The sequence below is a fragment of the Somniosus microcephalus genome, chromosome 19 (genome assembly GCF_052327205.1).
Source record: "Somniosus microcephalus isolate GS21.2 chromosome 19, FLI_Smic_1.0, whole genome shotgun sequence".
Lineage (NCBI taxonomy): Eukaryota > Metazoa > Chordata > Chondrichthyes > Squaliformes > Somniosidae > Somniosus > Somniosus microcephalus.
Genome location: NC_141005.1, coordinates 44,402,036 through 44,424,211, shown reverse-complemented (window position 1 = coordinate 44,424,211; position 22,176 = coordinate 44,402,036). Strand labels below are relative to the sequence as shown.

Here is a 22,176-nt window from a genome sequence, read left to right as displayed (position 1 = left end):
CACTAAAAGGTCGTTTTTGTCTCAAACACTAGAAACTAATGACATTTCAACAGATGTCTTGTATTACATGAAGCAGTATGAGGTTACCAAATACTACTCTTCACAATGCAATTTCAAGCCTGGTTGTTGATGAAAATGTACAAACTTACTTGGCCCAGGTCTTCAACATAGTTGATGGACTGGAAAGTAGACAGTTGATGTAGGAGGCAAATTTTTTAATGACCTTCAGTGTAGGATAGAAAAGTAAATGAGTAATTATTTCCAAAACAGATTATGCATTATTAACTACAGGAAACTTTCGTTTAACTGGAGGTTAAATGTCCGGAAAGCTCCATCTACCGGCAAAATTCAGGAGCCGTTTCCTATAAGTTTTTTTTACTTCTCGTTGCTTTTTTTTTCCAGTCAGGCTCTGCAAGGTCTAGCTGAAGCTGTTGCTTAGCTACAGCGACGCTTTTAAGCTGCGGCCGACTGTTTTGAAGCTATTGCTAAGCAACAGGGTTTGTTGATTCACACGGAGCTCAAAAGCGCCGTATGTTTTAACATTAGCGCTGGTTTCTACGGCAGTTTTGATGGTACGGCACCAGCTCGGTCCCGTCAGTGCCGGATACCAGAAAGTTTCCTGTAGTAACTAATTTGACTTGCATCTTAATTTATTAACATAAACAGCTCAAGGGATTAGTAACTGTCCGTTCACCTTCCAAGTCAAACAAATAGAAACTATAACAGCCCGACGAGGCCACATTACCTCATTTTCTCTCCCCACCCCAAATTAAATCTCTCTGACCACACATAAATCAGATGGGCACCTTCTCTCAAGTCTCTGCCAATCCCACTCTGAGTTCAGCTATTAGGAAGTTTACAAGTGTGACCCAGGGATGACTCGACCATGAATGTTTCAATCATTCCTACGACAAAGTGCCCGGTCCATGGAGAGCATTTCACAAAAGTAACATGAATGAAATTGGGAGCTTGGTGATGTGTATGTCGATCCCCTTTCCATTTATGTGTTGTGTATTAGTACTTCACTATGCCAGTTCACCCGGAGTGTTGTTTTTAAACCAGCACTGTAACATTACCACGCATTTATTGAACAAGTATCAAAATAAGATCCATTTGATTGGATTACAATACAAAAAACCTTGTCCTTTACACTGCTTTTCGAATATACAGTGGCAATTCATGATTACAAAGTTATGAGTTAATTCTATTCGGGACCTAGCTATACAATTTTCTTCACATAAAAAACTTTATGGAATGATTTTGGAAAAATTTATGCCCAATAATCCTCAATGTCTAGAAGCATCATCACTGCAATGAAATTGGTCAATGATTTAAGAACAATATATTATATATCTGCAATCTAGCTATACCGCGCTCAGATAAGAACATAAGAAATAGGAGCAGGAGTAGGAGTAGGCCATTTGGCCTTTCGAGCCTGCTCTGCCATTCAATGAGATCATGGCTGATCTTCTGCCTCAATTCCATTCACCGGCCCCATCACCATATCCCTTGATGCCCTTACTAGTCAGAAATCTATCGACCTGTTTTGAATATACCCAATGACTGAGCCTCCACAGCCCTCTGGGGTAGAGAATTCCAAAGATTCACCACCCTCTGTGTGAAGAAATTTCTTCTCATCTCAGTCCTGAATGGCCTACCCTTTATCCTGAGGCTGTGGCCCCTGGTTCTAGACTCCCCAGCCAAGGGAAACGTTCTCCCAGCATCCACCCTATCAAGCCCTGTAATAATTTTGTATGCTTCAATGAGATCCCCTCTCATTCTTCTGAATTCAAGAGAATACAAAAGAATGAGGGGGGATCTCATTGAAGATTTTAAGTATCTCAGCCATACAGACCAAGAAGGTCCCAGGTTTCCTCATCTGTGTTGAGTCAAGCATTACAGTGTCAAAATTGGGAGGAAGAAAAAGTGTAGATGTCTGGTGAGGACACGGATGAGTATGATGCCACATGAAATTGAACAGCACACCACCACTCACTATCGAGGCTCACACATGAAGAATGACCACTTGTGGAAAGTAGCAGATACCGACTTGGCACCTATGAAACTGTACCTCAGTAAGTAGGCAACACCTCCGAGAGAGGAGTGGCAGGAGAGATAACCGCCAGAAAAAGGCAGAGAGAAAAAAATACTGCCCTCAGCAAAGTTACCGTTTCATTGCCACTTCTTGTTAACGTGTTTGACCAATTCTTAGGGGTGGAATTCATCCCATTGATAATTTTAGTGAAAAGGTTGCAATAACAAAATGGAAATCTTTGGGGTGTAAAATTGACAGCAAGAATTTCACTCCTTTAGTGTAGGAAGTACTCACCGTTCCTTCCAATAAAAACTTTGCAAAATATTTGTATCGGTCCAGTCCTTCTGGGTAGTCCACTTCCACTGCAGGGAGTTGCCAGCCAACTCTGACTATAACCAGGGAGAAACAAAGTGACTGATGAATATAAACTGCTTACCAATCTACACCAAAAAAATTCAGAGAACATTTTTGCTGAACTCTGTAAATTTCTTAGATTTAAACTCCTTCCCCCAGCATTCTGTAGTCCTTCTATGTTACCGCTTACCCATAAGGCAGAATCCCTTCCTCGAAGTCCAATTAATATAAAGAAAAATTAGTTAACAGTTAAAAAATAAATCTGAATTCCATTATGTGGAATTCATTCTCCAATGACTAACACATTAACTTACAGAAGGTACTTCCTCTGTGACATTTAATCCGGCCAGTCTCAGGGCAGTAACGCGGAGGTGGTGTATCCAGAGGTTTTCCATAGTGACTATATTGGGGGAGGAGGAGAGGGATCCACTCGGATTCAATCTCGGTCAGCCCTGGTAATAGGAGAGATTTCACAATTTTCAAACTTGCATTAAGTGAGAGTAAAAAATATGGCTTATAATAAATAGAACATCTGTAACAAGGTTGCACCAACATAATTTGGAATTGCTATCATAGCTCTGAGGCATTTAAACTGTGACACCCATCACAATTTCATCTACCCTGCCAAGCAGCTCCTCATTCAAAAAACTGATCTAGCACAATTTGATACCTTCCACTTCTCTCTCAGAGCCACTGATGAGCGAGGTGTGTACTATTAACGAAAAGTATTCACCTCCAAATTGATCTGCGGTTGGAGAATAAAACAGTCAATGCTGTCAGCTTTCTCAATAATCATAATTCTGATTGACTGAAAAATGATTTCATCATATGCTGCCCACTCACTAGTTGTGGCACATGGATTCAGGCCACTGCTCCAACCCTATTGTGGCACTAGTACCAATTGAAGAAAACTAGATCAAGTTACACTCCTTGCAAATAATATCTCCATGACAGATGTGAGAGAGAGAGAGAGAAAGAAATCTTTATTGCTTCATTGTAATCTTCCAGAAGCATGGCATTAAAACAATATGTATGAAAATCACTCTTCTTGTCATGCTATAATGTTCCTATTTACAAATATATGCTGAGGATAACCACACTAGAATTTCATTAAGTGTTGTGTTTAGTATTGTATCCCACCTGAAAGGAGTTTATACATGGTAAATTCTCTTCAAGAAGATGGCAAAGTGTGTAGCTGTAGCTAAAGAACTTTCAATATTAACGTAGTTCCAATGTAGATACCTGGGAAAAACGTCTGTTGAAGTCACTTACATATCTGAAATTCAGCCGTACTCTTTTGCAGATCTGCAAATGAAACTCCCCAGACACTGCTGAAGGCTCAGTCAACAAATGAGGCCCCAAATTATCACTAAAAACTACATTTCCCCTGATAACTGATGTACAGTTAGGGATGTTTTACATTGGAAGTATTTTGCAATACTTCAGGCTCCTGATTGTTTATACAGTATAGGAGTAAAACACAGCAATTGGGAAAGGAGTAATTTCTGGTGAGTTTGACATTAAATTAATTTAAAAATTTGCATATTTACAAAACAGTATATAATATGGCAAAAGGAAAGATTTTCCAACAGATTCAGAATACAGTACTTGTTTTAAATTCTTATTTGTGCCAGTTGATTGGGAATCTTTATAGCTGCGGGGCTGAATCAGCCTGGTTTATGTGGTAATATTTCAGGTGCAGATAACATTGCCTTCTTCGGGATGCAAAATAAAGTTGTTTTTTTTAAGTTGCTTCAAGCCTCATGTAGGTTAACAGGGCTGTCTGCATTTAAAAATGCATAGTTAGGTGATAACTGCTGATGTGAAATACAAGAGATAATCAAAATGCAGTTGCAAAAGTCACACTGAAGCTTTACATTTTAAAAAAATATATAGAATCAACATTTGGACGCCAGAGGATTTCAGCTGGAAGTCAATCCATCCTTCCTGATTTAAAAAAAAAGAAAGCCTTGTCATAGAGTGCAGCTCATTTATACAGGAAACTTTTTTTTATCCGGCACGGACGGGACCGACGTGGTGCCGGTTCATCAAAAATTCCGGATAACCGAAAGCTATAGTAAAAGATAGGGAGAGCTGACAGCTCCGTATAAAGCAACAAACCCTGTTGCTTAGCAACAAGTGCAGAACAATGGCCACAAATTCCAAGCGTCTCTGTAGCTTAGCAACAGTTGCAGCCACACCCTTGCACAGCAACAGACGGAGGAAGGCAAATACAAGATGAAGTAAAACCTACTCCTGAATTTTGCCAGTTAACCGAGATTTCCGGTTATTTAGGTGCCGGTAAATCGAAAGTTTCCTGTAACTCAATATCCTGGTCACAAAATGACAAGTGCTGCAAACTTAAGAGGAAAAAGTGGCCACGTGCAACAGATATAAAACATGCTTCAATACCTCAATGTTAATGGCAGTGCCTTTTATTTATGAATCAGAAGACTCTGTGGTGATGTTGTTGGTTTAAAGGACTGCAAAGTTTGTAATTTAATTTGGAGGTGGTTCTTTCCTACCTTTCATGTACATCTTAGAAGTCTCCACTATTTCTTGATAAACCACAAACTCAGGAAGATGTTTGAACAGCACGGAATTTGGATGGATAAACACTGGCTCATCGATGAGAGGGGTCTGTGGAGCACAACAGATAAAAGTTGATTATTTTAAAAACTAAACAGTCAGCCAGTTCTTAACATTATTTTTACCTATGAATAGGGTCTCCATTGCCGCTAAACCAATCCGTGACATTAATTACAGAGAACACTCGTCTGTCCCTGAATGCCTCCATTACAAATACAGGGAGTTGTGACTTCAAGTTGACAGAGAGCTGCTCCAGATCTGCCAAACCCTGAAAAATTCAGTTATTGGCGGAATCATTTGTTTTTCAATCCTGCAGTGCAGTTTCCGGGGCTGGGAAATTCTCTGGTGGTTTGAAGTTACAACCCCCAAAATCTGTAATGCCGCCAATGTCACCAGAGTATCTAAATGCAAGTTGTTGTCATTACTGAGTAACTTAGCAGCAAGGGAGAACCTACTTTAGAGTCTCCATGGCAAGAACGTGACCTTTAAAAGAATATTGAGGACATTTAAGGTGACAGTATCATTTTCTTCTATAATGAGGGAGAACTTTGGAAAAAATACTTTCCTTTAAATACAGCGGAACAAAACATGTCTTCAAAAGAAAATGTTTGCTGAAGAAATTCTTCAATCTAATCCAAAGACCTGAGGTCACAGCACAGTAAAACATCTTCCAAATTATTCCAATGTGAAAGGTATTATGGCCAAAGTGGTTTTCTTTCTAAATTTTAATAAAGAGCAAAATCTACTCTGTACCATTGAAACATGTGACACTCAAAGTTCCCGATTGTGATACCCCTTGATAATCCTTCATACCCAATCCTTCATTCACATTCTAGTACAGATTGGAAAGCCTCACTACTCAAATATCAAATCTAAGTTCCCAGGTTCAATTCACTTCACCTTATAAGCATGTCTCCATTTTTCATCTAGCACCTCTTCCGGCTGGACTTTCCTGGCAATGTGATCCCCAAGACCAGCCATTACAATCTGTCTTAAGTACGTGACCTGAGTTTCTGTTGGTGGTTTCATCTTGGGATCAATAAACAAGCCAGCTTCTGGGAAGACAGCATTCACTGTAGAAGAGCAGGAAGAGGCAAAAACCATTCACAAAACAACCAAATTCAAATTATTCACACAGATATTCCAATAAACAGTTATATGATAATTACACTGTGCACTTTACATAAGCCCTTATCTTAACCAAGGAATGGCTTATTGCTTCCTCAGCAAAGAAACCATATATTTTCTATTACATATTTAGTGATATAGAAAAGGGCTACTGCATTGTGTGTAACTTAAGTGCAAGGTTTATTACTTTGATACTATTACTACCAAACTGGGGAAGAGTGCAGGACATCGGCAAGTTAGGAAGGTGTACAGATATGTGGCAAATGTCGTCACAGTTAAATGTTGGAGTAGTTAACAGAAAATTAAAGAGGGAATGGAACTATACCCTAAATGGTAACACTTTCGGCGGTGTGGAGGAAGAGAGTCCTTGGAGTGCAGATATACAAATCTTTAAAAGCAGCAGCGCAAGCAGAAAGAGCTAAAAGAGGACAAATGGGATTGAGTTTTATATATAGAATGGATGTTGGAGCTATGGAATAGGTGCAACGTAATGCATTACCTCAAGTAGCTATTGAAGCCAGCCAGGGCAATCACAACATTTACTTGTATAGAAATAAGATAGAAGTTTCAACATGGAAACAGGCCATTCAGCCCAACCAGTCCGTTATGGTATATACCCTCCATGCGAATAAATAGTTCTAATCACATTTACTCACCCTGTTCCCATATCTTTTTCAACCCCTCCCTTTTCCTTCATCCACCTATTCAATCTAATCTTGAATGTTGATATACTTTTTGCCTCAACCACTAACCCTGGAAGTGAATGCCACAGCCTCTCAACTTTCTGTGAAAAAGTTTCTCCTGCCATTAGTTCTAAATCTTACATTTAATCTTGTATCTATAGCCCCTCGTTCTTGACCCCTCAACTACTGGGGTGTAGTTCCACACGCAGTAACAGAGCTCAGGTGCTACGTCAAATGGTCATTTTTCATGATTATTGGCAGGTTGTTTAAGCATGGGGCCATTCCAACCAGGCATGACCCTATACACATGCGCGCACATGTTCTGCAAGCACCTCTGAATACTGAAGAGTGGGGACCCTGGATGATTACCCTCAAACTCACCCTTAGGAGCATAGGAACAGGAGTAGGCCATTCAGCCCCTCGAGCCCGTCCCACCATTCAATTAGATCATGGATGATCTGCACCTCAACTCCATTTAACCCCGCTTTGATCCATATCCCTCAATACCCTTCCCTAATAAAAATTTGTCGATCTCAGTCTTGAAAATTTCAATTGACGCAGTATCCACAGGCTTTTCGGGAAGAGAATTCCAGATTTCCACTACCCTCTGTGTGGGGGAAAAATGCTTCCTGATTTCACTCCTGAAAGGCCTAGGTCTAATTTTAAGACTGTGCCCCCTTGTTTTGGTTTCCCCACCAGAGCAAATAGTTTCTCTGTATCTACTCTTATCAAATCATTTTATTACTTTAAATGCCTCAATTAGATCACTTAATCTGTCAGCTCCTCCTAACTTAGAACCATCTGCAAACCTGGATATACAACTCTCTATTCCTTCATCCAGGTCATTGATAAATACAGAAAACTTTGTGCTATCCGGCACCGACGGGACCGAGCTGTTGCCGTTCCCTCAAAACTGCTGGACAAACCAGCATTAATGTTGAAGCATACGGAGCTTTTCAGCTCCATATCTGGCAACAAACACTGTTGCTTAGCAACAGCTTCTAAACAGTCGGCCGTACCTTGGAAGCGTCTCTGTAGCTTAGCAACAGCTTCAGAGAGACTTTGCAGAGCCTGACTGTTGAAAAAAAAGCCACGAGAAGAAAAAAAAACCTAACAAAACGGCTCCTGATTTTTGCCGGTGGCTCGAGCTTGCTGGACATTTAGCCTCTGGATAACACAAAGTTTCCTGTATGATGAAAAGCGGAGGCCCCAGTATAGCTTCATGGGGAACACCACTTGTCACGTCCTGCCAATCGAGGTCACTCGTCACATTGCGCCAACTGAGGTCGAAGATCAGCCATGATCTTATTGAATGGTGGAGCAGGCTTGAGAGGCCGTATGGCCTACTCCTGCTTCTTATGTTCTATGTTCAGTCAGAGTACATTATCCCTACTTTCTGTCACCTACCTTCCAACCAATTACCAAGCCACGCCACAAGATTAGCTCCAATTCTATTTTGTATTACATTTTGGAACATTCTTCTAATACTTAACATTATAGTTTGGTCCAATTGTCTTCATCAACTCTTACCAACGTTAGTTAGCTGCCCTCGCAAACGTCTGATTTCAACCATTGCCTTATGTCGAAGTCCATTTTCTGTACAGAAGCGAGGGGTGCATCCTGTATACTCACTAGCACCAACAGCACCTGAATGGACAGCAAGGTGCAGAAATACAGCTAATTAATTACTTAAACAGTAATGGATATGTGCTTTAGAAATTATAGGCTTTCACCATTTTTAAGACTGTGTCGTAATACTATCAACTACTTTTGCCATTTCAAATACAATATTTATCGTAGAATTTTTAATCAATCACTACTCAGTTTTGAAAAAGGGTTAGACCCGAAACGTCGACTCTAATTTCTCTCCACGGATGTTGCCTGGCCTGCTGAGTTTTTCCAGCATTTTCTGTTGTTATTTCGGATTTCCAGCATCTGCAGTATTTTGCTATCGTACTACTCAGTTCTTGATGTTTGGACGTATTCTTAAAATTGTGTGAAATTTAGCCACTTTGCTTAGTGTTAACCCTTTCCATCCCGAACATTAATTCAATACAGTTGTCCTAAAAAGTGCTACAACTAATATTTTCCCAATTTTTCCCCATGTCCCTCTTTTCCTGAAGATGGCTGGGTTAGCTCTCTGGATACTGGTGCTGTGATATCTTATCCAACAAACTATTGGTCCTTTTTACATACACGAGCCTGGACAGAAAGTGTCAGCTGGCTTACCATTTACATTAGTGCCTTTAATGCAGAAAAATGTCCGAATGCGCTTCACAGAAGCAAAACTGGACAAAAATCGACATCAAACCGAAGTAGCAGATATTAGGACAGGTGACTAAAAGCTCGGTCATGGAGGAGTTTTAAGGCGTGTCTTAAAGGAGGAGAGAGAAGTGCAGGAGCGGAGGGGTTTAGGGAGGGAATTCCAGAGCCATTCCAGAGGGATGGGGAAGGGCTCTAATTTTGGGTAGTCTTCCATCTATTGCCCTTGCACAAAATGGAAGCCTAAGCACAAGCATCACTTGGGACAGAGTTGAACTCAAGTCACACTGCTCGAGAGTCTGACACGAAACCGCAAGTCAGAGATTTTAGCTGCCTGCTATTTAAATAATTCTTCGTACCAAGCATGACCATGACGTCTCCAAGCTTAAGAGATGGACCCTGCCCAGCCCAGATCCACCGCATTTGAGAGATTCTGGCCTTTTTCCTTTTCAGTTTTTCTGCCTCCTCATCACTGATGGCTGGTCTGCAAACAGCACGTCAAAAATGTTAGACAAAAGCTCTTTTAAAAAGGCAACATACCACGCAACACAAAAAGCAGGATAATTATACAACATGTTATTTGATTCTTTCAGCACCTAGCGAGAAGAGGAAGAAACATTTAAACCTCTAGATGAAAATTATAGGCTTTATTGTCAAGTTAAAAGGGAACTTGTGGTTCCATAGGCAGCAATGGATTCCAGTACCTTGTCCAAGTAACACGCTTCACAATTTGAGTTTAATTATACATTTTTGTTTAAATGTCATTATGCAAACAAATGTTAAACCAAACACTTCAACAATCAGCAATCATGTTTTAATTTTATTTCGGTCTATTCATCGGGTCAGCCAGTGTGCTTTCAAAAATACTGCAGAACATTATCAAAACCAGCTTTAAAGAACAATTACAACAGACTTAGAGCTGGAAGTAGTATGGAATGAACTAGCTCAAGAAACTAACAATTAGCATACTGAGTAACGACTTTTAAGAATACTTAAACATGCAGTATAACGGAATCTTGATTATCTGCCATAATGGAAGGGGCCCCAGCAGATCACTGTGAACTCCCAAATTACTGTGCAATGCTGTTTCCTTTGCCTTTCCCCAGCCACGACCTTGAATTCTCTCAGGATCAGCTGACACTGCATCAGCTCATCTGCGGATATACAAATCCCCACAGACCTGCAATTGTGGACAGCCCCCACCCACTCCCAGGTACAGAGGTGAGCGCTAAAGGCAGTACAGTACATGTCAACCTCAAGTCATCTGGTTGGCAGTCTCCATTGCAATGATCTCAGCAGAGCTGCTAATTGTAAAATCAATTCAGAGCCTGCCTGTTTAAACCTGCTTCTCAACAGGACAGGTTTAAACAGGCATCACTGTATTGATTTTGAAAGTCTGTAGTCTCACTAAGATCAGTGTTCGAGAGGCTGTCAACAGGAGCGCTGGAGGTCAGTGCTCACTATGTTTAGTGTTCACTCTGTAGGTGGCGGTCTCGGTTCAGCGCTGGGGAGTGTTCGTCTGTCAGTTGTCCTGGACCCGTCTCGGGTCCAGTTGCTGGATGCAAACTGTTGCAGCCACAGCGGTTATTGCTGCCCTGAGGACCTTGCTCTGAAATAAAACATAAATGCTGTAATTCAGACTCCCACTAGTCTCCCATTCTCCATAATAAAGCAGATGGATAATCAGAGGGCAGATAACTAAAATTCCACTATGCTGTGATCTTAAATATGAATGGGAACTTTACCTGTCAAACTGCTCAAACAACTCTCTTACAGTCATAGCAGAAACTATTATAATGGCATACGGCATACAGTCGTGCTGTTTGCTTAAAGCAAGCATCTTTGCATATCGAGGTGCCACAGGAAAGGACGCCATAGCTCTACCCAGAGGTGTGATAGGACAGGTTAGCTTTGCCCGTTCCAATTCCTTAAACCTGAAAGAATAGACAATAACCTGCAATAAGTTCATAACTGAGTTGCACTTGGCTTAAGGCAAATTAAAAAAAGAGATTCTTTAAATGAGCACCATCACTTGAAAACGTGAATTAAAGCAGACTAGTTCCGCTCTTACCTTCCATGTTTTGGTGGCTCCTCCAAAGCCCCAAGAGAAATGAGCAGCTCCTCAGCAGCTATCAGCGACTCTGTCGCCGGAGGTGTTGGGAATGGAAAATTGATCACCTGCCCAACAAAGAATCAAATTAATTGTGCATCTTTCAGGAGCGTAACAGTATTGATGGCCCTTTACCTCCTGGATTATTTAATATTGGAGAGGTCCTCAATCTAAACTAAAACTCAATTACAAGATCTGGCTGCAGTGAAACAAGCAAAATACTTCAACCTCAGAAAGTAAATCTCCCACAAACATACCTTTTCAATGTTCAAGTCTTTCATCTGCAGAACAAGGTCATCCACAGGCCGCCTTGTGATGTCAGCTGCAGAGAATTTCTCAAAGTCAGCAAAAACTGCTGAGGAGTATAGCCTGCACACAAACATTTACTGCATTTAATACCACACTTCACATAGTCAAATGTTACAGGTTTGGCCTTAAATTCAACAGACCAGAATAGTACTCTCCATCATTGAATCTACACAATACTACATTCTGAGACATGCATTTGGTTTTTTTTTTTTTTTTTTTTTTTTAAAAGAGCAATTTATTAGATGTAATTATTCGCTTTACTGCATCAAGGCACAGACTTAAAATAAATCTAGTGGGGCGATTCCACACTCCTGAACTTCCAGCAAGAACCACCCTCGCAGGAAGCATGGGCTAGAAAATTAGGACTACAATTTTGTAGCACTCTATCAGAGCCGTGCTCCCTGTGATGTGGTTCCATTCTGGGTGCTCGGGATGAATGAACTGCCCCTTAGATTACTAATTATAGATAAAGTTCATTGTTCTGGAAGGGATAGCCTATCCCCTTCAGTTGTGACTTTTACAAGGCTTCAGGTCCAAGATCAGACCTGTCACAATATTCAAGCTTTAAGACAAAAACATGTGGATCTTGTTAGGACCGTACCACAGCTTCAGCACTTCAGTTTCTGCCACTAAGGGCTCTGTGCAAAATATGTAAATATACAGCATCCTCCAATGACTGTAATAAGTTAGTGACTGTAACAGCCAATCGATTTGTTCAAAAACTTTGTTTATAGAAACAAAGTTAATTGAAACAAAACCTAGTCAATGTTTTTACTACATTTAAAAGAAATCACGTTTTCCTCCCTTGTATAAGTTCACCCAGTGTTCAACACCATTAACTGCCAGTTCCCAAGATCTCTGCCCATGCAGATCCAATTGGGAACAATGCAACTGTCACATGGGAGATCATTCCAACAATTTCCCCTCCTGGAAGTGCTGGTGGAGAGGTGCTCTACCCCATCTCACCTGCTGACAGCCCAGAGAGATTAGGAACTCCAGTAATGGGCTCAAAATCAATCGTTTCACCCCAATGGACAGAATATTGACCCACTGTGTTGGCCTAGCTTTAAGGATGGTTATTATTTACTGTTAAGTTCAGTTACTGACCTGTAACAGTGACCTGGCTCTGTGCGACCAGCACGACCTGCTCTTTGATTCGCCGAAGCCTGAGAGATCCAGGTGACTTTGAATGACGAGACTCCAGTAACTTTATCATAAAAGCGTTTCTTCACCTTTCCACATTCCACCACGTATTTAATGTTTGGGATAGTGAGAGAGGTTTCGGCTACATTGGTTGCCACCACACACGACCGTGTGCCATTTGGAGGTGGACGAAATACCTAAATAATAGAGAATCAGCTATTTCAGAATAGTGGTGTCTAATTTCCTTGTTGTTTTTGAATAAATGGTAAATTAAATGTAATTCTGTACAGAAATAAATTAATCCATTGGCTTTCCAATTGTGGTTAGTGGACTCTGGGGAGTCAATAACGGGATCGCTGGACAGAGGTGGTCTGCGATTTTCCAAGTTTTCTCCACCTAGGAATATCTAGCTCACTATAAGCACATTAATGGGCCAGAAATCCGGGTCGGAGGCTTCCCGCAGGCGCAAGCCCCCAACCTGCACTTACCTAGCGCGCCTGCCATTGTGCTGTGGGGCTGCGTGGGATTCCGATCCTGGACGGTGTGCAGTGCTCGCGTATCCCAGCGGCGAAGTTAGTTCGCAGCGTCCCCATGGATCATGTGGGCCATGGGGAGCCAATCGGAGCAGGGAATCTCTATTCATAGATTTGACAGGAAGACCTGTCAAATCTATGAATAGAGATCGGCCCCAAAACCCAAGTTAAACTTCAAATAAAAAATTTTTTTAAATCACATTTAAAAAATAACTATAAATTACATAAATTAACTATTTTAAACAAAAATTTAAATTTTTGAAAAAATTAATTAAAGCTTTTAACAGGGCTAAAAATAAACTTACGTTTCTTTAAAGTATTTTAAAATGATAAACCTGTGGAAAAAATGTTTTAATTTTACTTAATTAACCTCTTACCTTGTTAAAAGCAGGCCTTGTGACTGCTTTTTAAAAGCACAGCTGCTAGGGACTTACCCGCACGGAGAAACCTGCAAAAAAATCGGAAGTTCCAGGTGTACGCGCTGCCTCTCTGGCGCACGCGTTTGACCTCTGAACCCCTTCCTTCAAGGGAACGGAAGTTCCGGTTTCCAGCGCATGCGCAGTGCATGCACGAAACCGGCACTTTCGTTGGCCCTATGCGCGAGTACCCAGTGCGTACTCACCCGTGGGGACCCAAATTTCTGGCCCATTGTCTTGCAAATTCTGTGTTTATTGACTTTGTAGCACTTTATTCCTGTTGCCATACGCTAATAAAAATGTTTTCTGCAATTAAAGCCCTATTTTACTTTGATTAGCTGACACTGCCTTTCAGAAATTAGGGCAGGGGCTTCCCGGGATGTGCGTCAATTCTTGCAGCAGGTCCCCCATATAGAAAAGCTTGAAAACCACTGGGCTAGTCTCAAACCTTCAGTATTGTTTATTTCAAAAAGCATGATGCTGGCTTGTTGAAATCTACAGCAACCTACACAACAGAGTATAGACAACAAGCAACAATTAGACAGTTATAAACTGTCACACTACCCTCATCAAATTTGCTGTTGGTTTGCAGAAAGCCCAGCAGAACCGCACAGGGTCGAGTTTACAAATAAACTGACCGCTCCCAGTCAGAATGTATATAAAACTATACAGAACTCAATGTTAGCTAGAGGAGGAACGTGGCAAACATCCTAATGCTCAGCTTAAAAGGGGAGCACCTGGGTTCCTTGGACTAGTCTAATATTGGAAATGACTGCCCGGACTGGTTTCAAACCAAGCACTATGGGACACATACATTTTCCACAAAAAAAACTTAAATTGTAAACTTAGAAGTCCAGCCAAAATGCTACATGATTTTTCAGTTCAGTTAGTGAGGAGTGTATGAAATCAGTCAAAAAGTGGCCAACATTCCAGATTTTAATTGAAGTTCCTCTACAGATACTACAGTTTTCAAAACTTTCATAATTAATGCTGCACGGGATCAACATTGTCTGTCCTATGCAAATATACCGTAGTAAGTCAAAATGGCTGCAAAATTTGTGCATACATGTGCTTTTCTAACACTCCGTATTTCATCATTTAAACCTCGGATCAGGGAAGAGGAAGCTCACCTTCGCTTGTTTTTCTGCCGCCAGCAATGAATAAAGTGGAAGAACGTAAAGTGGAATAGAAGGATCGGACTTCTCAACTGTGTACACAAAAAAATGGATAAATCAAAAGGTTGATTTTATAATGACCACATACTTCTAAAGAAAAACGGCTTCATATGTTCTTGTGCTTTTAAATCCCAATTTTATGCCCTTTGAACAATTCAAAAATTATAATCTCAGAATCACAACCATACAATGTCCAGTGCATTCACTAAAACAGGATTTTAATCCGATTATAAACACGGTGATGTTATCCAAGTTTGGGTTGGTCTAATTTTCCATTCTACAAAACAGTAACATTCTTCCAGTGTGTGATGGTGGGGTGGAGGGAGGGGGGGGGGAGGGAAAAGTCCATGAGCCATGTACCTTCTTCAGAAGGATCGCCATCTCCCAAATCCAGATCAAGATCAGAGCCAACTTCATCGTCATCAATTCCTGCCTCTCGATCTTCATCACCCTCATCCACTGGCATTGCAGAGTAATTATCAAGGTTAATCTTTGGCAAATTCTGCAGAAAGAAATAAAAAGCAAAAGTTAGCACAGGTTATTACAGCGACAGTGCTGAAGAACACAAGACTGCCAATCACCTCAGGTCACCGCCAGATCCCAGGAAGGCCAAAGCTGTCAGAGGGACCCAAATCAACCTGGTAGCCAACCACAGGGATGGAAATGATGCCAAAACTTGGAAGAAGTTACACTATCTTGTGCAGTAATTGGATAGAAGCACGGAGACACCCAAAACAAAGAAACTGGAGTTACTAAGCAGTGAGTGTCAAAACTACAGCCTGTGGGTGGCGTCAGTCCACGAAGACCAGACACAGTTCTATTTTTACTTATACTTCTTGCTCGCTGTTGTGTTCTGTTTGAATTCTGAAGGCCTGGCAGCCTGTTCTTAGAGCGGTTATCTTATTGATGGCTAAATCCTAAAGCAGAGCACCAACATCTGTGTGTATCTGCAGTTCAAGATACATACAAATTATTGGAAAATTAATTTCAACTTTATGTGGCCCCGCGAGGCGTCAAGGTACGCACCTAGTGGTACACAAAGACAGAAAGCGTGGACACTCGTGGAATAGTATGCTGCTTGCATTGCAAATTGCAAAATACCGTTAGAATCATGAACTGATAGCGAGACTGAAATTAGTCTTGCAATTCAAACTGATTCGGAGGTTCAGAATATAGAACTGCAAAAAAAATTGCTGACCCAATTCTTGACTTGGTGCACTCGTTTCTGGTGTTGCTGCTTTCCCACCAAGCACTCAAATTGAGCATCTTGTGCAGAAGAAAGAATTGGATCCTTCTAGTTGCCTCCCAGCACAAGGCAAGAACCAGCTAGGACACTAAAAATTTTAAACAGCTCTAACCAACACTGCCAAGTTTGCCATGAAAAGGAAAACTTAAATGAGAGAAAAAAAAAGGAATGTTTAAAGTGCAGTAAGATAAAATAAGGTGCTGCTTCTGGAGGATCATTCCTCCTGCAGGTGTCTGCAGAGGCAGAACTCTCCCCGAAGGCAATGAAAACGGTGCTGATGAGGATGGGCATGTGTGTTTTTGAGCTGCCGCCGAGCTGAATGGCTCAATCTGTGCTTCTTTATTGGGCAGTCACAGCAACCACAGCAGGGATGAACTGCTGTCTAAAAACAGCAAGGACATAAGAAATAGGAGCAAGAGTAGGCCATTCGGCCCCTCGAGCCTGCTCTGCCATTCAATAAGAGCATGGCTGATCTTCCACTCAACTCCACTTTCCTGCACTAGCCCCATATCCCTTGATTCCCTTAATATTCAAACATCTATCGATCTCTGTCTTGAATATACTCAACGACTGAGCCTCCACAGCCCTCTGGGGTAGAAAATTCCAAAGATTCACTACCCTCTGAGTGAAGAGGTTTCTCCTCATCTCAGTCCTAAATGGCCGACCCCTTATTCTGAGACTGTGACCACTGGTTCTAGACTCCCCTCCCTGCATCTACCCTGCCAAGCCCTGTAAGAATTTTGTATGTTTCAATGAGATCACCTCTCATTCTTCTAAACACTAGAGAATATACACCCAGTCTACTCAATCTCTCCTCATAGGACAATCCCCCCCATCCCAGGAACCAGTCTGGTGAACCTTCGTTGCACTCCCTCTATGGCAAGTATATCCTTCCTTAGGTAAGACCAAAACTGTACACAATACTCCAGGTGTGGTCTCACCAGGGCCCTATATAATTGCAGTAAGACATCTTGGCCTAGAAATTCAGTTGGCGCCGCGCCAGGGCTTTAGCGCCGGAAATTTAGCGCCGGTGCTAAGTCCCCCTGCGCGCGCCAAAAATTCAGTAGCGTCGCGCCCAAACGGCTGCCGGCGCTACAGGAGGGTGTCAGCGCCTCGAAATGGGCGCTGACTGCCGCATTGCGGCGCAATTCCGGCGCTGCGGCACCCGATGCGGTGCGGCAGGCTGGGGAAGTGCAGGCCTCCTCCTTCAGTTAAGGAGGAGCTGCCTGCACCCGCCCGCTGGCCGTTGAAATCTTGAAAAAAATGAGCCCGGCACCTCGGAGAAGTGCCGGGCTCGCAGGCCAGACGCATCTGTTCCGCGGGGGGGGGGCAGGGGGTGGAGGAGTCCGGGGAGGGAGGTGCGGGCAGGCGGCCGGCGGGAAAGCGGCCGGCCGCCGCGCGACCTTAATGCGCCGGCGCTAACTCGCGTAGGACTCTGCTGAAACATCGTTAGTTGCGGCTGCCACGGGCGAGGCGGCCGCAACTCAATTTTGGCGTTGGGGCCCGTCACCACGGCAACCGGGACGCTGCGCACACCGATGACGTCATCGGTGCCGGCGCAGCGCAACCGGTCTAACGCCGATGGCAGGGCCCCACTGAATTTACAAACCGGCCGTAACTCCGGCGCGAGGCCCTCTAGCGCCTCAAATGGGGCGCTAACCCTACTGAATTTTCAGCCCCTTTACTCTTATACTCAAATCCTCTTGTAATAAAGCCCAACATACCATTTGCTTTCTTAATTGCTTGCTGTACCTGCATGTTAACTTTCAGTGATTCGTGTACAAGGACATCCAGGTCCCTCTGAACACCAACATTTCTCAATCTCTCACCATTTAAAAAATACTCTGCTTTTCTATTTTTCCCACCAAAGTGGTTAACTTCACATTTTTACACATTATATTCCATTTGCCATGTTCTTGCCCACTCACTTAGCCTGTGTATATCCCTTTGAAGCCTCTTTGTATCCTCCTCACAACTTACATTCCCACCTAGCTTTGTATCATCAGCAAACTTGGATATATTACATTTGGTCCCCTCATCCAAATCATTAATATAGATTTGTGAATAAATGAGGCCCAAGCACTGATCCTTGCAGTACCCCACTAGTTACAGCCTGCCAACCCGAAAATAACCCGTTTATTCCTACTGTTTTCTGTCCATTAACCAATCCTCAATCCATGCTATAAAATATTCTATTTTCCCTTTCTTTATCAATTCCTTGGTCCTCCTTTGCTGAATTCTAAAATCCTCAGGCTTTCTACTTTTTTTGGCAACATTATTAGCCTCTTCCTTTGATCTAATACTATCTTTAACTTCTCTTGTTAGCTACGGTTGGACCACTTTTCCTGTGGGGTTTTAAATAAACAGTGCAATTCCACAGCACCAAGATCCTCAGGTACTTGCTTCCCAAATTAATTCTGCAATATAGACACGGCTTCAACAGGGCAGTCTCTGTTGTCATATCCTTGCGATCAGGATAATGAGTTGAATTTACTGGTGGTTACAAGAGGATACACAGTCTGCAAGTCTGAACATCATAATACTGTATTTAATGTATAGAATAAAAATACCAGAACACATACAGATTTAGGTTTGGCCTTTTTAAACTTCTTGATCACTTCAACTGAATCATCTGTGGCAGCATCAGCTTCTATAATTTGGAGGGGGGAAAAAACAACAACAGCATGAAAGAAAGACTGTGACTCTACTGTTTAGCTGTAACAATTCTCATGTCCAACTTCCATCGTCATTAGACTCTGGAGCAGACCACTCATGCTTCATTGGTGACTGTTTTCATACTCCAAATTCCAGCACCAATGTGACCATTCATCGTCTTTTGAGTTTACATATCATCATTTCAGAATCTAGCCTAGCCAATGATCACAAGCACTTTCCAAAAGCTTTATGAAAAGTCAAAAACTTAGGGCTGCTCCCCAACACAAGGTACTATTTTGTACAATCAAAAAAGTGTATCCTCTGACAGAGAGGGTACCTTTTCGGAAACATTTTAGGAAAGGAGGTTGAGGTCTTTGCAAATTGAAATCATAGGGTTTTGATGCAGATCGTAAGATCTACTGATTAGAATTTGGCAAAGTCCCCATAACAGGGAGAGTACCACGATTTGATAAGGAGTGGTCCAAACTGGGACACCACTGACATTTTTGACAATGAGATGCAGCCCATCTGTTTTACATTTTTGTGGAATATTTCCTTAATTTATTATTTGTAGCAAAATCGTGAACATGTCCTCTACGAACACATTTAGGATTTTGTTATCTCTCTCCTCCCCCACCCACCTCTGGAAACCAACAGGAACAAACAGTTTTCAGCATATTCTTTTCTGGTCAGATAAACTTAAGCTTTGAAGTAATTAGATATACACCAACATCAGAGAGTAGCATATAATTAGGCTGATGACATTCCACATGTTAAAAGGTGTCATCCATTTACAGCAACGCCGGATCTAGATTTTATGCTACCCAGAGAATATTGCCCAATAGCTAATAGATGTGCTCACATTGACACATCTCAATTAAATGGTTATGAAGGAAGGCTCCTTCAAGAATGGTCTTCAACACACAGTCAGCCAATCTCAAGCCAATACAGGAAACTTTCGATTAACCGGCCACTAAATAACCGGAACGCTCTATCCACCGGCAAAATTCAGGAGTCGGTTCAGATAACTTTTTTTTACTTTTAGTTACTTTTTTTCTCCATTTGTGGCTGTGCAAGCGTGTAGCTGAAGCTGTTGCTAAGCTACAGAGACGCTTGCAACTTGTGCCGATTGTTTTGAAGCTGTTGTAGGGTTTGTCGCTTTACAGAGCTCTGTATTTTTTACTATAGCGTTCTGTTATCCGGCATTGTTGATGGACCAGCACCAGGTCGGTCCCGTCCGTGCCGGATACCAGAAAGTTTCCTGTACTTGATTTGTACACATTTGACAAAAATTATGCAATGGCATTTAAAAGCAGATATTTGATAGAGCTCTGCAGCATAAAACTTTTACCTTTTACAGTGCTGTTAGGCCTGTAGGGAAAGGCTCTTCTCAACCTCCTGCACATAGAATGCACCTCAGCCTGTCCTGTCAGAAACACTAAGATACCTCCTATAGGGAAATAAATAATCACAAATCAAAATTAAACTCCATAAGAATGCATCTAAATGTTTAAGCAACAAGATATAACTTTTTTTTTAAAAACAATAGAAATTTGGTCCTATTTGGAAAAAGTCCAAACAATATCAGGGCCAAATCCTGTGCAAAGTGTTAATAGAATAGGATATTTTTATAAATGACTAAGGCAATGTGTACACCACTGAGTGACCAAATCAACTTTTATTAAAAAAAAGTGTTTTAAATGGCAAATCTATGTATTTATTTGGATGTCGGCATATTGAGCACAATTTGCATACAAATGGCCCAAGATGTGGAGAATTTCAGCTATCCTCGAAAAAACAAATTTCAAACACCAAGATGGAATTAAAATACAAAGGAAAACAGTAACGCGTGAAAGGAAAGAAGGGTAATTATGGTAATTTTCTTACCTGGAGGTAACATCCGATGGATTTTGCCAACTTTCCTAAAAGCCTCTCCTGTGTAGTCATCAAGTGGAGTCCGCTTGTTAAAGTGAACAGTGACAGAAAACTGTCTGGCATCCACCTTAAAGAATTATCAGAGGAACTATTAGATTATCCCATTGTACTCGGTATGAAAGTGCTTTTTTTCTTTACAACAAAATGGCAATATAGATTATGAGCAGTTGGAAGTAAACCCCTCAAGTGTGCAATAAAATCTGAGAGTAGTTACTATAATATTTTCTTACAACATATATCATAAAGTGACATATCCAGTGTGAATGTTTCTGCTGTACATTAACATGATGAGGTTACCTTAACGACAGGGGGAGGAGTTGGAAAGAGTCTCTTGTTTTCTGTGAAATCCTCCACACGTAGAGTGGCAGACATAATAATCAGCTTCATTGGCTGTCCTTTCTGTTGGGAACAAGCAAAATATTTACTAGGACTCGTTCCATAAGTGCAGGGACAAAGGATTACAAGTACCTAGTAACCACTTGGCAAGTTAACATGACTGTATTATGTTGATAAAGCCAATATGAAAATCAGAGTTGAACGGATTCCATCTGCTACAACTTTGTTTGGTAAAGTTTCTTCAAAGGCTAGACCTTAAAATATTTTAACCTATTATAAAGCATACAAGGTACCTCAACACTATTCTCGGAAATTAATGTTTAACGTAAACTATATATTCTAATGTCAGCACATGCAGAATACTTTTCTGTAATTTTTTAACCAAAATATTAACATATACAATATCTATTATCTTTAATCACCAGTAGACTCCTCACCCTCCTGCCACATGGCTACACTTATCAAAGGTGAGGGAGGGATTTTACATTAAAAAGAGGTATTTACATCTCTCCACTTTTGCAGCTTTGCAACGTCAGAGGAACAAGTGATTTACTCCCAGCTCTTTGCCAAAGGCTGTTATGGTTTGGGAGGACAACTTGGGGTAATTGTACCTCCATCCATGTAGGGAAGTGCCTGGTATTTGCTTTCTACCTCTCTGTTATAGCATGGTTGAGATTGGTAACATGCAATGGGGAGAGCAGTAAGAATGGTAAACGCCAGCCACGTCACACCATTATATGGTGCAGCATGGTGGCACTCCCTCTTGTTCTTGCATAAGTTGTGGCCAACTCAATGGCTCTTCATTATTCCACAGATAAATAAATCATTAAATAAATGGAATGCGGACTATCCTTGAACTATCTCAACTGCTCTGTTGTTTTATTTGGGAAGTCTGGTGAATTGAAAATGTCACTGTTGGCATGTTGCATTTAACCACATCTAAATAAAAGACTAATAACAGACAGAAATTCTTTTTACCTTCTCTCGAAGAGGAACAATGCGAGATAGCAGGCCAATCAGGATGTCTGTATACACACTCCGCTCATGAGCTTCATCTATAACAATCACTTTGTATTTTGTGAGCAAAAAATCCTGGAAGATTCAAAATATTTTTCACAAAACAATTTCTAGCTAGAACGGAGGCCAACATGAACACAGGAAGGGCAAAAAACTGATGAATACCAAAAGCTCAGTCTTAACTTGACTGTGTACAACAAGTTCCTTATTCAACTAAAATCATTAGTATATACAGTACACCTTCACCATT

The 22,176-nt window shown here is 41.4% G+C and overlaps 1 protein-coding gene across 1 annotated transcript in view; it reads right to left on the bottom strand.

The window, feature by feature from the left end:
* The window catches only part of dhx37 (DEAH (Asp-Glu-Ala-His) box polypeptide 37), a 40,254-nt gene that overhangs the window by 2,599 nt on the left and 15,479 nt on the right, over positions 1–22,176 (bottom strand). Inside the window, exons 9-26 of the mRNA XM_085961697.1 lie at positions 21,888–22,001; positions 20,871–20,972; positions 20,526–20,640; positions 19,990–20,088; positions 18,566–18,633; positions 15,098–15,239; positions 14,693–14,769; positions 12,578–12,810; positions 11,419–11,530; positions 11,123–11,229; positions 10,797–10,985; positions 9,411–9,535; positions 8,320–8,436; positions 5,879–6,051; positions 4,915–5,029; positions 2,704–2,841; positions 2,330–2,424; positions 150–223 (exon numbers count right to left, since the gene is read on the bottom strand). Coding sequence (XP_085817823.1) covers positions 150–223; positions 2,330–2,424; positions 2,704–2,841; positions 4,915–5,029; positions 5,879–6,051; positions 8,320–8,436; positions 9,411–9,535; positions 10,797–10,985; positions 11,123–11,229; positions 11,419–11,530; positions 12,578–12,810; positions 14,693–14,769; positions 15,098–15,239; positions 18,566–18,633; positions 19,990–20,088; positions 20,526–20,640; positions 20,871–20,972; positions 21,888–22,001 — 2,195 coding nt within the window. The remainder of the gene's footprint in view (positions 1–149; positions 224–2,329; positions 2,425–2,703; positions 2,842–4,914; positions 5,030–5,878; positions 6,052–8,319; positions 8,437–9,410; positions 9,536–10,796; positions 10,986–11,122; positions 11,230–11,418; positions 11,531–12,577; positions 12,811–14,692; positions 14,770–15,097; positions 15,240–18,565; positions 18,634–19,989; positions 20,089–20,525; positions 20,641–20,870; positions 20,973–21,887; positions 22,002–22,176) is intronic.